The following is a 14,138-nucleotide window of genomic DNA, read 5'->3' on the forward strand; positions in this document are numbered from 1 at the left end:
ATGAGGTTCAGAGAAATCGAGTATTTCTCCAAGTTTGGGTTAGAGTTTGGTTCTTTAAAATGTTGACTCTCTCTTCAAAGTTATGCATTAATGCACAAAGATGAAAAAATAATTTAGTACTTGAAAATTCTATACCTCATAAGAAAACTTACCATTTAACACTATTTCAACCTATTTAAGACTTTGTAAATATTCAAAATAAGTAATAGAAAATATTTGTAACATTTATTACAAAATAATATCCTTAATATATTAAGGTCTCATATAAATCAATGAGGAAAAGATTAGCCCTGAAATAGAAAATGAACAAAGGACACATTTTACAAATCACAAAAGAAGACATAAATATCCGATAAGATGTCCAAACCTGCATTTATCAAATAAAATGTCCAAACTCAATAAAAGGCAGAGATAAAAAAAATTGAAATTTAGATGTCATATTTACCTGTAACTTTGACAGCTATAAAAAGTATTGACAATGTCATTGTAGGCCAATGTGTAAGAAAACTACAATTTTCATCATTTTGGTGGGATCGTTAATTTGGGGGGTTGTAATCTTAAATATGTATCAAGTATGTACTCTTTAAAATCCAGTAACTGCTTTTTTATGTATATTAAGAAAATAAAAAAAACGAGTTAACAAAGATGCATAAATATGCTTATTACAGGGTTTTCCAATAGAAGGGAAAGTCATAAATGCATGTAATAAAATTTATTGTGACGGTTAAAAATTATGGTAATTTTTTAAAGTTAAAAATTATGGACAATGATATCGATCATCATTCAAATGTAGATTATACCTATGACATTGTTAATTAAAAACAATCATAATTTAACCATATATAACCATGTATGTATGAATCAATGTAATATATGTTATTCATCTTACAGGCATACACAGCTCTAGAGGGTAATACACCAAGTGTTGTGTCTTAGGCAGCTTGGGCTGCCCTAACAAAATACCACAGACTGTGTGGCTTAAGCAATAAACATTTATTTCACACAGTTCTGAAGTCAGAGATTAGGGTGCCAGCATGGTTCGATCCTGGTGCAGATGGTTGACTTGTTACTGTATCCTTACATTGTGGGGATTAGAGATTAGGGGAGAGAAAGGGAGGGAGTGAGGGAGAAAGGGAAGGTGACAGGGAAGAAGCTCTCTAGTTTATAAGAACCAGAAAGTGTCCTTATTAGGACACTAATCCCATCATGAGGACTCTTCCCTGATGACCTCATCTAAACCTAATGACCTCCCAGAGGCCCCGCCTCCTAATACAAACACATTGGAAGTTAGGGCTTCAATATATGAATTTGAGGGGGCAGGGGACACAAATATTCTACCCATAGCATGTAGCAATCTCTGGGACCTACATATAAAAGGTGCTCAATAAATATGTGAACGATTCCCATGGGTTTGTCATTCTGCAGCTGGACATGTTGTGTTTTTCAGTTAGGAAGAAAATGTTCCTGAATCATACATACACTTAATGCAAAGGAAAGTTAAATTAAAAGAGATTTTTAAATTAAATGTGGTTCAGAAACATTCTTTGGAAAGGAGTAAGCCCTGTTTTGCTTGTTTCAAATGCCTACTATAAATTCTAGAACAGCTTGCTTTCCCTAGGGGCTATTACTACTTAGATTCTTCCTTAAAATAGAAATATCTGTCTGTGGTGACTATATTCTGAGTCCTATTCATTTTTCTGCTTCTGAATAAAGCCAGATTTGGGCCTAGTGCCTTCAGATGTGTTCTTATACATTGTTTTAATAATCAAGTTACTGAAAATTAAAAAGTCTTCCATAACTTTCCTTGTGACTGCTTGACATGTAATTCCGAAATCCAAATGGTTTGGTTTCAGCACTGATTTGTGACTTAAAAAAACAGTCTACTACCCACAAGGTAACTTTCAAATTACTCAAGTGCTTAACCCTTAGTATACTAGAAAAATAGTCATCATCATTTACCATCTAGATCAAATAAATCTATCTAAATCTTTTATATTTAAAGTTATAATTTACATAAGAATGAGATAGTAAAATAAAAACCCCCTCAGAAATTTTAATAAGAATTTAAACATAGCAAATCTCTTTATATCAAGCAAAAATTTTGGCATATAAAGATTTTAAAAGGTGGGAGAATACTATCACACATCTTCTTAGCAAACAGGATAGTCCAAGTTCTTGTTACCAAATAGCGTGTAGTCTCTCCTGTATGGGACTATCCTGTTCATGTTTGAGGACATGCATCTCAGTCTCAAGGAAGTCATGATCTGAAGATTCATAGTCTATTTCACTTACATAATTAATTCCACCATCAACATTAGCATCTAGAACAGCACTGTCCAATAGAAATATACTGTGTCTACATAATTTTAAATTTTCTAGTGACATTAACATTTTTAAATAAACAAGTGAAAGTAAATTTTGATAAAGTTTATTTAACCTATCGAAAATATTGTCATTTCAATATGTAATCAATATAAAAAAGTATCGAGATAGCTTACATTCTTATTTATTGTATCATCTTCAAAAATCTTGTGTTTTATACTTACAACACATCTCACTTCAAACTAAACACATTTCAAGTACTGAAGAGCAACCTATGGTTTAGTGGCTGCCACACTGGGCAGTGCTGGTCAAGAGTGCTTGCTGCTCTTCACATTCAACTTCTGATTTGTCTAAAAATTTTGAAATGTCCTCCTCTGTCAATTTTCTTCTCTTTGGACATTATGCATAGAAAAAGAAAAATTCAGTATTCACAGCTGTGTGTAATGAAAGTCAAAGCTAGCCTATAAAAATGGTATCTCTTCTTTTATACCTTGAAAGATGATGCAATACTTTTGGCAACACAATAAGAAATGAAGGATAATTATTAATTTTGCTATGGCATTGTCTTTCTAGGCAATTTCATAATTTTGGGGGGGTTCTTTTTAATCTTTAAAGTCTTAGTTGGAAATAATTGATGAATAATAATACTAAATAATTCTGAGGATGATTAAATAACATGTTTCAAATACAGGAAAAATAAGATTACTAAGACCCCATAATATATCTTAGATTTGTAAAAGGTTCCAGTGGATCTGTATTGTATTTGCAAGGTAGAATGAGTTTTATTCTATTTTTTAAAAATAAATAAGTATTCTTTAGTTTTTTGTGAGACCTCTAGGAAAAAATAAAAGCCATGAAATATAGATTTTTATAAATAGAATGGCTCAAAAACAGAAACCCAAAACTACATTTGGGTCCAATGAACTCTGATGGCATGTTGGGGCTTAAATTGCATTAATTAAACAGTATGTGTGGAAAAATTTCAGCGATACACTTTTTAAAAATTCTTCTTTCCTTTTCCATAAGCTTCTATTTCACATGACAGCTTTTCCCAAGTTTTCTCCTCAAAAGTTTTTTGGAAAACTTTTTCCTTTAGCCCTAGTTAATATTCTTCTCTCTCTTCTTCAATCTCTCCTTCTTCATTTTAGAAGCCCAAAAGAACACGTTTAGCAAAAAGGTCAAGTAAAGGAAGAAACAGAGCAGACTAAATAAAACCCCTCGTTAGCAGGCAGAGAAGGCTATGCCTTATTCTACCACATTTTTGAATTTTTGCTATTATATTATGCATAAAAATCACTTTTTCCATCGAGGAGTAACTGGGCTACATGTAGTTGCATAATGCCAAGACCATCAGAGTTTTAAAAAAAGTTTTGGGTCTTTATGACCAACTCTTAGGCTCTTTCCAAGGCTGTGAGCTCCCAGAAGCTATACCATCAAAACATAAAAGCAAGAGATTGAAAAAAAAAATGCTTTTTAAAATTTACTTCTATGGATTAGCAATTATGTGCATTTTTCTGCACTTCCACATTTAGTCATGACAGCAGCCCCTATTGAGTTATTATTTCTTCCATTTTTAGAGGTGATGAAATAGAGGCTCAGAATAATTAAATTACTTGCTTAAAATCACACAAACAATAAGTAATAATCAGTCAAATTTACATTCAAAATCAACAGAACCCAGCCTAGTTAGTATTAAGGGGAAAATTAATCATTAAAGGATATTAGGTGTTTCAGAAGACCTCTCAGGCTTGGAGATGAACCACAATTACACTGCCAGATTCTGGTGAAGAATCAATTACTGCTGCCACTTGACTTTGGCCCCGTATCACTTATTACTCCCCTGAGTATGAGATATTACTTCTAAGTCTTCTATCCCTGCAGCTTCTGAAGAGAGAATGACCCTCTTAACCTGACCAGATTCCATTCTATTTGGTAGCTGTGTCATATCTCTCTCATCTATATTGAAATCTCAAGCTGGTATGTTTGATTGGTAAAGCCATATGCCTAACACTTAGATGCAAAGGATGCTTGAGAAGGAATTCCTGACTTATACTTTGTGTAGATGAGATTCATAAGTTGGGAAATTCTCCAAACAGGTGAAAGACACTGGACCGTCAACATAGTATGACAAATGGCCACCAAAGAGAGCAAGATGAATGAGATGTAATGGTCTCATTTCATGAGTGAGAAAACTAAGGCCCATTGAGTAGCTAATGTCAGGCACGTTATGTCACCTTCTGGTATTGTGTCCATGCCTCTTAGTAATATTTTGACTGGAAGACCTTAAAAGAAGTGGAAATTTACAGCAAAAGAGAGCTGTCCCATCTGTCTTCCGCTTACCTTATCATATTGGAATGTACTATGGAAATTGTTGCTAAACTTTTATCTGATCCAAAAGAATGCATAACACATTTCTCCTTCAAACCTTGGTAAAGAAAGAAGTCTCTGTAAATGCCAAGCTGGGTTAGGGGAGTGGATTCTTATAGAAAAGTTTTCTTATGAAACATCAAGTTCAATTAAGTATTTCCTTGCTAGGTTTTGGGAACAACATCATTAGAGTATTGAAGTTCTTATCATTGAGTTAAATTTAAGTTTACTTATTTATAGCCTATACTTTACTAGCAGAAAAAATTACCTCCACTCTGAACACTATCAGTCATAAAATATTTGTTGTTGATTATACACAGTTTAGCAATAATTTATTCACAAAGCTACGTTTGAAAATCCTCAGTTAATTTGAGCAGTAAAATTCTATCACCTTACTTATTAGCTGATCTGAAAGTCCTTCTTCCCACAGGCATGTGCATTTTCTCAAATACTGGGATACAGTGGGAGGAAGAAAACATTGCTGGTCAATATGCCAAAGTACTCAAAATATAAACTTATGTATGATGTATGAGAAAATAAATAATCCTGTCATGAAAAACTCAACTATTAAAAGCACTATCTTTACAAATGAGAAAAGTATTTGCACTATTATATGCTCCACTAAACCAAAATTTTATTTAAAACAAATAGCATTTGTTTCCTTTATTAAAGGAATCAAAATCCTTTCCTTCAGTAAGATTACCTTATTGTGTTTTTTTATTTTACAGTTTTTATTATGTGCTATCTTTTTTTTAATTTGTTCTCACGACAACCCTGTGAAGTAGGTAGAATAGTTGAATTAATTTTAACATTGTCTGATTCCTTCACTCCGTAATTTACCTGCTTTATATATTTGTTTCATGTTACTTTTATTTTTAATGTGGTAAAACACATATAACATAAAATTGACCATTTTAACCATTTTAAATTGTAAAGTACAGTAAAGTTCACACTTTTGTGCAACTAATCTCCAGAGCTTTTCATTTTGCAAAACTGAAACTCTATACCAATTAAATAGCAATTCTTCATTTCCCCCTCCTTTATTTTTTAAGAAAATTAAAATGTTTTCTTATGAATTGAAATGCTTTAAATTGAATTAAAATGAGAGTTGGCCTCTTATTTAAAGTTAAGCCACTATTTAAACTTATTTATGAAGCTATCAAATGTCACATGGTCATTTCTCTTTAATTTCCATGCCAACAATCTTTTTATAAGTTAAAATATAAGTCCTTTTGAATACCCTTTTCTTTTATTCTATCAGTGATGTTATAGAAATGGAAAAGTACTTAAATCTTTCACAGTATGAAAGATTGGTCCAGAGGAATTCAGGTATCATAGTTCTGGAAAGGCCACCTGCTAAGACATTCAATTCATAATTTAACAGAGATGACTTAGATAGAGGGTCTCTATACTTTCAGATTTCATAAACCCATAAGAATATTTGCCCCCAAAATAACGGGTTAGTTCTGATAAGACTGCCAATTTTCCTTTTTTTATCAAGAAAAAAACACTAAAACACAATAATTTCCATATACTATCGCCATCATGAACACCAAAATGTATAGACCAATCACAGTCTCAGAATAAAAGACAGTCCTCTAAATGGAATTAATTTGACTTCATGAAAAATTTACAAGTTCTTTTACAATTTTTAGCTTTGTTCTTTCCTTGCTGACTGGTGAAAATGTTACTATAAACCAACATTCATCTATGGGCTGGCATTTGGAACACACTAATATAATGAAATGCCTTTGGCCTGAGGTTTCTTTGTTTCCCCTTCCAGATTCACTTTCCACTTTTCTCCCACTCCCTTCTTTTCCAGGGAAGCTGGTCTCTCTGGACTTGTCATTCAGGCTCCCTTGCCTTCTGACTTCTTGGGTTGAGCCCAAGGGAAATACAGACTGAAGTGAGGAAAGACGAGGTCAAGCCATTTAACTGGTCCATACGCTACTACTGTCTGGACACAGGTTGGCAGTAGCTATATTCCTCTACCCAAAGGCCCAGCTCGTGGGGTGGCCCTCTCTGCAACTTCCTTTCTTGATACTGCAATAATATAACTCTCTCATTACTTCTTCCCCTACTTCTTCAAGCTAAGGCAAATGGTACCTTCACTTCTAGGGGTTGGCTCACTATCCTTTGTTGATGCCCTTAATTGTGCCCACATCTCTGTACACAGTTCCTTCATTAAACCCCCCTCAGTCACTCCATTAAAGTGGCCATCCATTTTCCACTGGGATCTGGCCAGTACATTCATAATTTAAAGACGAAAAACTGAGACTGAGAAGTGAAGGCCACAAGTCCCATTATCCAAGTCAAATGGCCTGCTAAGTCCAGAGTTCTCCTTAATCAATGCTCATCTGTCATTCTCCCATGGCCGTCTCCTTCACAGTTATATCGATGGGCACTTTCTAGAACCTTCTTTCCACTGGGCTTTGACAATAGTTGTAGTTTGTTCACATTCCGAATTAAAAACATCTTATTAGGTAACTATTAAGGCAGCTCCAAGCACAGAAGAATACTATTTTCACTAGAATGGATTGAAGTCCGGAAAATGAATTTTTAAATTATTACCTAAGAAACTATTGCAAAAGCTAAGTGCAAAGGGATGTCAGAGTGACAAAATTTCCACTCTTAAATGAATTCTGATCTCCAAAGATTACAGGAGAGCTCCCAGAAATCTGCGCAGGGGAAGGGGCTGAGCTAGAAGCCTGGGGAAAGACTTTAATCCATGCGAGAAATATAAGCAGGTCGTAGAAGAGGAAGCAAGTGTAGAGCCTTCGGTGCCTGTCAAAGCAGGGGGAAAGACGAATCGACAGTAGTAGTAAATACAGGAAGCACCAAGCAGGAAGCTTGACCATTGCAAAATGTATCGAAAGCATGTTTTATGTGGCAGGAAGTTACCGCACCTCTGAGCAGGGGCTGCTGCCAGAACCCTGGACATTGGAAGCTTTAGATTGCTAGAAACAATTAATCATCTTAAACTGACCCATGTCCAAATGCTCTTCTGAAAAGGTGGAATTTTCTATAACAATGCCCTTATTTAGCAATATGGCCGTTAAATAAATGCACATGCATACATTTAACATAGTAACTTTGTTCTAATCTCATACTTGACTGAATTTCCCACTGCTGTCGTTTGATCATTTGTTGTTACAAGTGTCTCTACAGGAACTTTCTTTTACTAGGGTCCAAAAATAAACTAGAAAGTTTTAATATCAAATGATTCTCTTTAAAGGAGTTAAGATAATGGAATTATTAATAATATTAATTGAGGATTTCATCTGCTTAAGAAGTTAACTGCCTTACCTCATTTAATCCTCACAACAACCCCTCCTGTCATCATCACCCAACTTCATGGCCATCTTCTTGCTCTCTGCTGCGTTATCTTGCATCTGGCTTTGGCAAGCAGAATTTCTCTAAGGATCTGATCCCTGTCGGTGTCCCAGGCTGGATGCATGACAAATATTGCTCAAAGAAGTCACTGTTACAGCCTCTCCGCATGAAGGACTGTTCCTTCTGGTGCAATCACCTTCTTTGACTGATGAGTCTTCAATTAACAACTATTCAATTAACAACTGATGAGTCTTCAATTGACAACTATGTATTGAGCTCCCACTAAATGTTCAGAGCATGCAGGGGCCTAAGTGTTGCTTGTGGATTCAGAGGAGGGGCGAAGGATTTGGATTAATCAGAGACCTTGAACCAGTCATGAAAGGTGGAAAGGGTTTGCATGGTTAAGGAAGAAGAGCAAGGTCATCGTAAGACAGATATTCTGACTTAAAAGTAAGGAAAGGGACAATGAAAAGATACTGAGATGGGTTACAGAAATCAAGAAAAAAATAAATTAAGAAAGAAAGAGTATAAAGGGCTTTTATTAGTATAATTCATTCATCACTTACTTTAACCACCAAGACAGTTTCATGTTTATAATAAATTGCTTTATGTATGTCCGCACATGCCTGAAGCAGAATGAACTTGACTGTGTAAATCCCACCTTTCTGCTCTTCTGCCATCTCATCCTGCAAAACTGGGACAATGACTGACAACAACTAACTTTTTTAGGATCCTTGAAACCACACACCCACCTCCAAAACTCCTAACCCCATGTATTTACTTATTTCTGAAATTATTATTGGTTTACTTTTTATTCCTTTGTTTGGTTAATGCTAGTTGCCTCCTATTAAAAAGTACTTGCTTTTGTATAAGACATTTTTACCTCAGCGAAGACACATTTACGACTCTTTTAAGGGAGTGAGGAGAACACAAAGGCAAGTCAAAGATGGGGGAATGATAGCTTGCATCTGGGCTAAAGAACTCAGACTGCATTCTTCAGTTTGCTCAGGACTGTCCCTGTTCAATAACATATGACAATTTCTTAAATCTACCTGCATGAAAAGTCTTATGTTATTTAATACCAGTCTTCAGTCAAGCCTGTTTCATTTGGCTTTACTTACAATGTTTTTGTCTTACTGGAAATGGTTATCCTTGGCTGGAGAAATGTGGGGTGTTTGGAGAAAAAAGACCCAGAGAAACAGATTAGGTGATTTTACTTGGTCTAGTCACAAGAATTTTAAAAACTTCACTTGAAATCCAGCATTAGACAAGAAGATGCTCCCTGGAAATAGTAGTTTAAATTAGGGATTCCCAATCTTTTGGGAATAGTTTTGCCTCTTGACAATTTCCCCTTTTCTGCATAAAATGTTTCACAGCATGAATTATCTGCAAGTGTAAATACACAAAAAATTTGTCTTGAGGTTTGTTTTTGTTGTTGTTGTTGTTGTTGTTGTTGTTGTTGCTGTTGTTGTGGAGTGACTCTTAAAATTATTGGAATCATCATTGGTTCATCCCAAGTATCAACATTCTAGACCAAGATGTTATACTCCAAAAGCCAACTTTTGGGTGAGATAACACAGCTGCATGTTACCCGGGAGCCAGGCTGTTTTTGAGACATAGAAAAATTCTTTCTCTTCTCATCCCATGAAGTTTCATTTATATCAGAGGCCTGACACAGAGCCCTAAATGTAAGAGTACTGTATGAACAATTAAAGGAAATGAATGAATGCTTTATTTTTATGGCTGGTTCCATTTACCACCAGATGGCTCTATTGTATCATGAGGAAATGCACACATGTGTAAAATCAGTGGGCTCCTAAACCAAAGGGAAAAAACAAAGCAGCAGGTTTTCCTTTTTAACTTCTCATATTGCTGTGTAATTTTAATTAATTGTCTTGATAGCTAAAGAATAGTCAGGAAGCGCTCTAGTCTCAGAAGGCCCATGACTCATATTGACATGCCACATTCTGCATAATCCTCAGGCAGTTGTAGATGAGAAAGAGCAACTTTTAAACAATTTTGAGAGGCAAAGTCTACACATCTGCTAATTTGAGTCATATTAACCACCTTCTAGGGAAGGATGATTTGATTCTAAACCATGTGGTATTTGTGCTTTAATGGAATTTGTGATAAGAAGGTGCTGATCAGAGGAAACAAGAGCTTCTCTGAATTCAGATGACTCTGTTCCTCAAGATAGGTGAATGTAAAAAAATGTAGACATTCTAGGTGACATCTTATTAGGAATGTGAAATTTTGGTCTTAACCTCTTGAAGGAAAGTTTTCCCTTGTATCAAGACTAAAAGTCTCAGATTAACCTAGTTCCAAACTGAGTAATTTTATCCTAACGTTTTAAAACTATTCATTGTTGTCATTTACTATGCATTTTTACTCTTCCTTTAGACCTTAAATGTTAAATAAGACTATTGTTTTTGTAAAATTTCACTGTTTTATTATGTGTTGATGAAGAAAAAAAGATGATTTGTGTGAGTTTATTATGCCTATCATTAGTCCATAAAGTTGTTTAAGATTGCCCAGGAACCTATCCATGTCAAAAAGTAATACTTGATTATTATTTTAAAGAAAGATTCCCTGGAAACTGGACAAATGTCATTTACTTTGACACATCTCGAGGCTCTGGAGACTTGCCTGAAGGAAGCGGAAGAAAAGGCTAAAACCTTATCTGAGCAGGTAATACCTGTTGTTGATATTGAAAAGATAGATTTCTCAGTAGAGCAAGTGTAAGTCTAAATATGTACCTTAACCTCTGTGATTATTCACACACGTGCATGCACACACACAGTATTTCATTCATTTTTAGATTAACAAAAATTACTTTAATCTATATGGAACTTTTCAGCCTTTAAGACTACTTTTACATTTATATTTTGATTTTCATCCACCACAGCCCATGAGTTAGGCAAGCCATCTTTAAGCAAGTGGTTTTCCTGAATGAGTGAAGCATATTTGCATTATAAAAAGATAAGCCCAAAGGTAGGATAAAACCCATAGGAACCACACAGAAGTAATTTTCTCAAATTATTTGAGACAAGAGAGTTTTCTAAATATTGATTTTCTTCTTGGTGTTCGAAACTCATAGAAACAAAGCAAGTGCTTCCTAGGTGGAGCCTGGGCTGCAGTGGGCAGCCCAAATGCTTTATAAGTGACCTGCCTCAATTGTCAGGTCTCTGATCTCAGAGACACTGCGTGTGGGTATCAGTAAAGCTCAGTCCAGAGGCTGAACCATCTCCCAGTATGATTACACTTTGTAAACAGCATAGTGTGCAGGGCAAATCCCACTGTTACTGTTTGTCCTTTTCCCCTGGGCAGTGGGACTTGGCCCAAGAGGGTCCTCCTCCTACAGGGCACCAGTGCTCGCTTTTGGTGACAGTCAGTGAAGGAAAATGGACTGCAGAGATCCCGAAATGTTATAAATGCTTATTGATTTATCATACATTGATACATTTTGATAATATATTTTAGGAACTTTTTTAAAAAACGTAACAAATGTCTGGATAGCAAAGTTTGATTGTATCAGAATTTTATAAGAATTTTTGCAAAAACTAGGGGGGCAAGCTGCTTGTATTATGAGAAAAAGAAGTACAATTAACATGTAATGTAATGACACACACAAAAATGGCCTCTATTTCTTTTTCAAATTACCAAAAAGTGCCTGCTTACTTTGGGATGTGTTTATTGTTTATTGACTAAATGTGACTGATGCAAGTGTCACTGGGGACTTACATCATTTAATGAAAAGGTGTTGCCATCAGCCCAGAGCCATTTGGGAAAGTTTCCATCTCAATCACATGCCGTAACCCTGACTTGCCAACTGGTCTTTTCTTTAAAGCAAATACAAACAAGCCTCAAACGTGGCAAAATTATATATTACTAAAAATATAATGATGAACATGAGGTATCATTTCAAAGGGAAAAAAAAAAAGGTTTCAGAACCTCTAAACCTGGAAGAAATTTTGAAGTGGCTAACTAAACAAGGACAGCCCACTGGTATAATTTTGCACTAAGATATATGTTTATTTCATAATTGAATGTCTTTTCATGATTTCTCATTTCGATCAGTAAAATTCAATTCACCCATAAAAGTACTCATTCATTTTGTTCTTTATAAAATAGTTTTATCCAATAAAAAGGGCCCCTAATATTTAAGATTCTTAACTCGATGATCCTTTTATGTAACATCAAATAATTAGATCTATTTTTTTTCAGCATTTAGCAGATTAAATATACGAAATGGAAACTGGAATTTTTTCCCTCAACTTTTTTGTACTTACCATGAATAAAATGTTTTGAGAAGAAAGATATATAACTGTGACTTCACTACCCAAGTAGCTCACAACCAAAATAATCAATCAAAGAGCTGAAGAGTAAAGATAGGTATTTGTATGGCTCCCAGATAAACTACACAATAGCATTAAGTTGCGAGATTCGTGTGTGTTATTTTCCTGAAATATTGTCCTTGGAGTTGCCAAATTTGTATAACCAAGTGAATTTAATTGGAAGTTGGCAGTAGTTTGAGGAAAAAGAGGGCATGATGTATAAAAAAAAAAAAAAAAGCACATGACAGGCATTTTCAACATTGCAATTTTAATTAAATTGAGTATTTTATTAGATTTAGCTGTCTCTACTGCTACTGTTGAAACAGGTTAATCAAATATAAACATTGTTCTCAGAGGATTTAATACTGAAATTTTTGCTTTCTCCAATGTTTTAGTTTAGTCTTATTATTGAAAATATGAAAACTGTAAGAATATTCCACTCTCTCCTATTTTTAAATTCCGTAGATGTCTTAATGGGATGACAGAGGAGAGCGAAAGATAAGGGGAGCAACTGACCTTTCTTAAGGCTAAGATATGAGAACATTTCAGAAGGGACACCTGTCTCAAACAATCAAACATTTGTCCACTGGGTGCCACTGTCTTCCTTATCAGGTTATGCCACTAAGTGGTTGCGAAAAGAGAAATCGTCTTTAGTATTCAAGACAATGGTGTGTGTGTGTGTGTGTGTGTGTGTGTGTAGGAATATTTTTGTCTGTATACATGTTTACATCTTAAACCTTCTTTTAAATATCACTAATCTAGTATTTGTCATAGGATGGTGGGAATGCTAGCTGGCTTTCACTGGTAACACAAATCCGTTCGTCAGCCCTGTGGCTAAGCACTGGCCAGATGGACTGGCCGGTCATGGGGGCTAGAAATGGGTGGGGAGGGCAAAGGAGAGGAAATGGCAAGGACAAAGATTTGTGCTGGAATTAAGGAGTAGAAGCTCATGGTATTGTTCACCAGTGGATTCTACCTTGAGAGAAGAGTAAATCTCACTGTTAGCCAAATTCCTACCTCCTGGCTTTAAGAACATAGAATTAACTCAGAATGGAAAGTATAGATGCTCAAGGTTTCATCTACAGTAAGAATCTGTTGGTCCTGGGCCTCTCTCAGTTTACTTAAACTAAACCTTTCTAAGGTTCCTTTCAGCAAAGTCTCTGCTGGTTCGCTATGGGGGGGGGGGGCAGGGGGAGAGGGAGAAAGGAAAAGTAATGTAGGAATAGTGAAGAAATAAGGAGATTGTGGCCACTTCTGTGAGGTCACACAGTAAACAGAATTTATGTTGGCTTCCCGCTAGCTAACAATTGTTCTGTATTTCTCTGCAGTCATATCACCATTGTCAAAATAAAAGAAATATGAGATTAGGGTAATTTGTAATTAAGATTTATAATCTAGGCTATTCACAGCTGTGAGAAGTAACTTTGCAGCAATTCAGTTGGCCAGAGTGAGAAAGGATCGTAAGAATCCAACTCTTGTCCTGGGTTAAAATGGTAAATAACTCAAAACATTATCTAGTTTTGCTAAAGAAAAGACTTGATTATATCTTCTACAGTTTAAGATCTGTGGGAAGAAATGCCTGGAAATTGTGTCGTTGATAAAGGACTAGAAGTGGGAAGAGGAAAGAAGGAAAAGTGTTAAGGAAGCAAGGGGGAAAAGAAGAGTAAAAAGGTTTCTGGAGAAACTCATAAAAGTAGTTTTGCATGTGTTCTGGCTTCTATTACCAGTATATATTGGAGGGATGGAGAAAGAGGCTCTGGTGGGCTGCATTTTTGACCATAT

General features: G+C 35.3%; 1 protein-coding gene across 1 annotated transcript in view; it reads left to right on the plus strand.

Annotated features, from left to right (window-relative positions):
- The window catches only part of CCDC192 (coiled-coil domain containing 192), a 172,780-nt gene that overhangs the window by 11,203 nt on the left and 147,439 nt on the right, over window positions 1-14,138 (plus strand). Inside the window, exon 2 of the mRNA XM_039848352.1 lies at window positions 10,603-10,710. Within this exon, the coding sequence (XP_039704286.1) occupies window positions 10,603-10,710 (108 nt within the window). The remainder of the gene's footprint in view (window positions 1-10,602; window positions 10,711-14,138) is intronic.

The sequence above is a fragment of the Pteropus medius genome, unplaced genomic scaffold (genome assembly GCF_902729225.1).
Source record: "Pteropus medius unplaced genomic scaffold, Ma_sr-lr_union100, whole genome shotgun sequence".
In the NCBI taxonomy this organism is placed as follows: Eukaryota; Metazoa; Chordata; class Mammalia; order Chiroptera; family Pteropodidae; genus Pteropus; species Pteropus medius.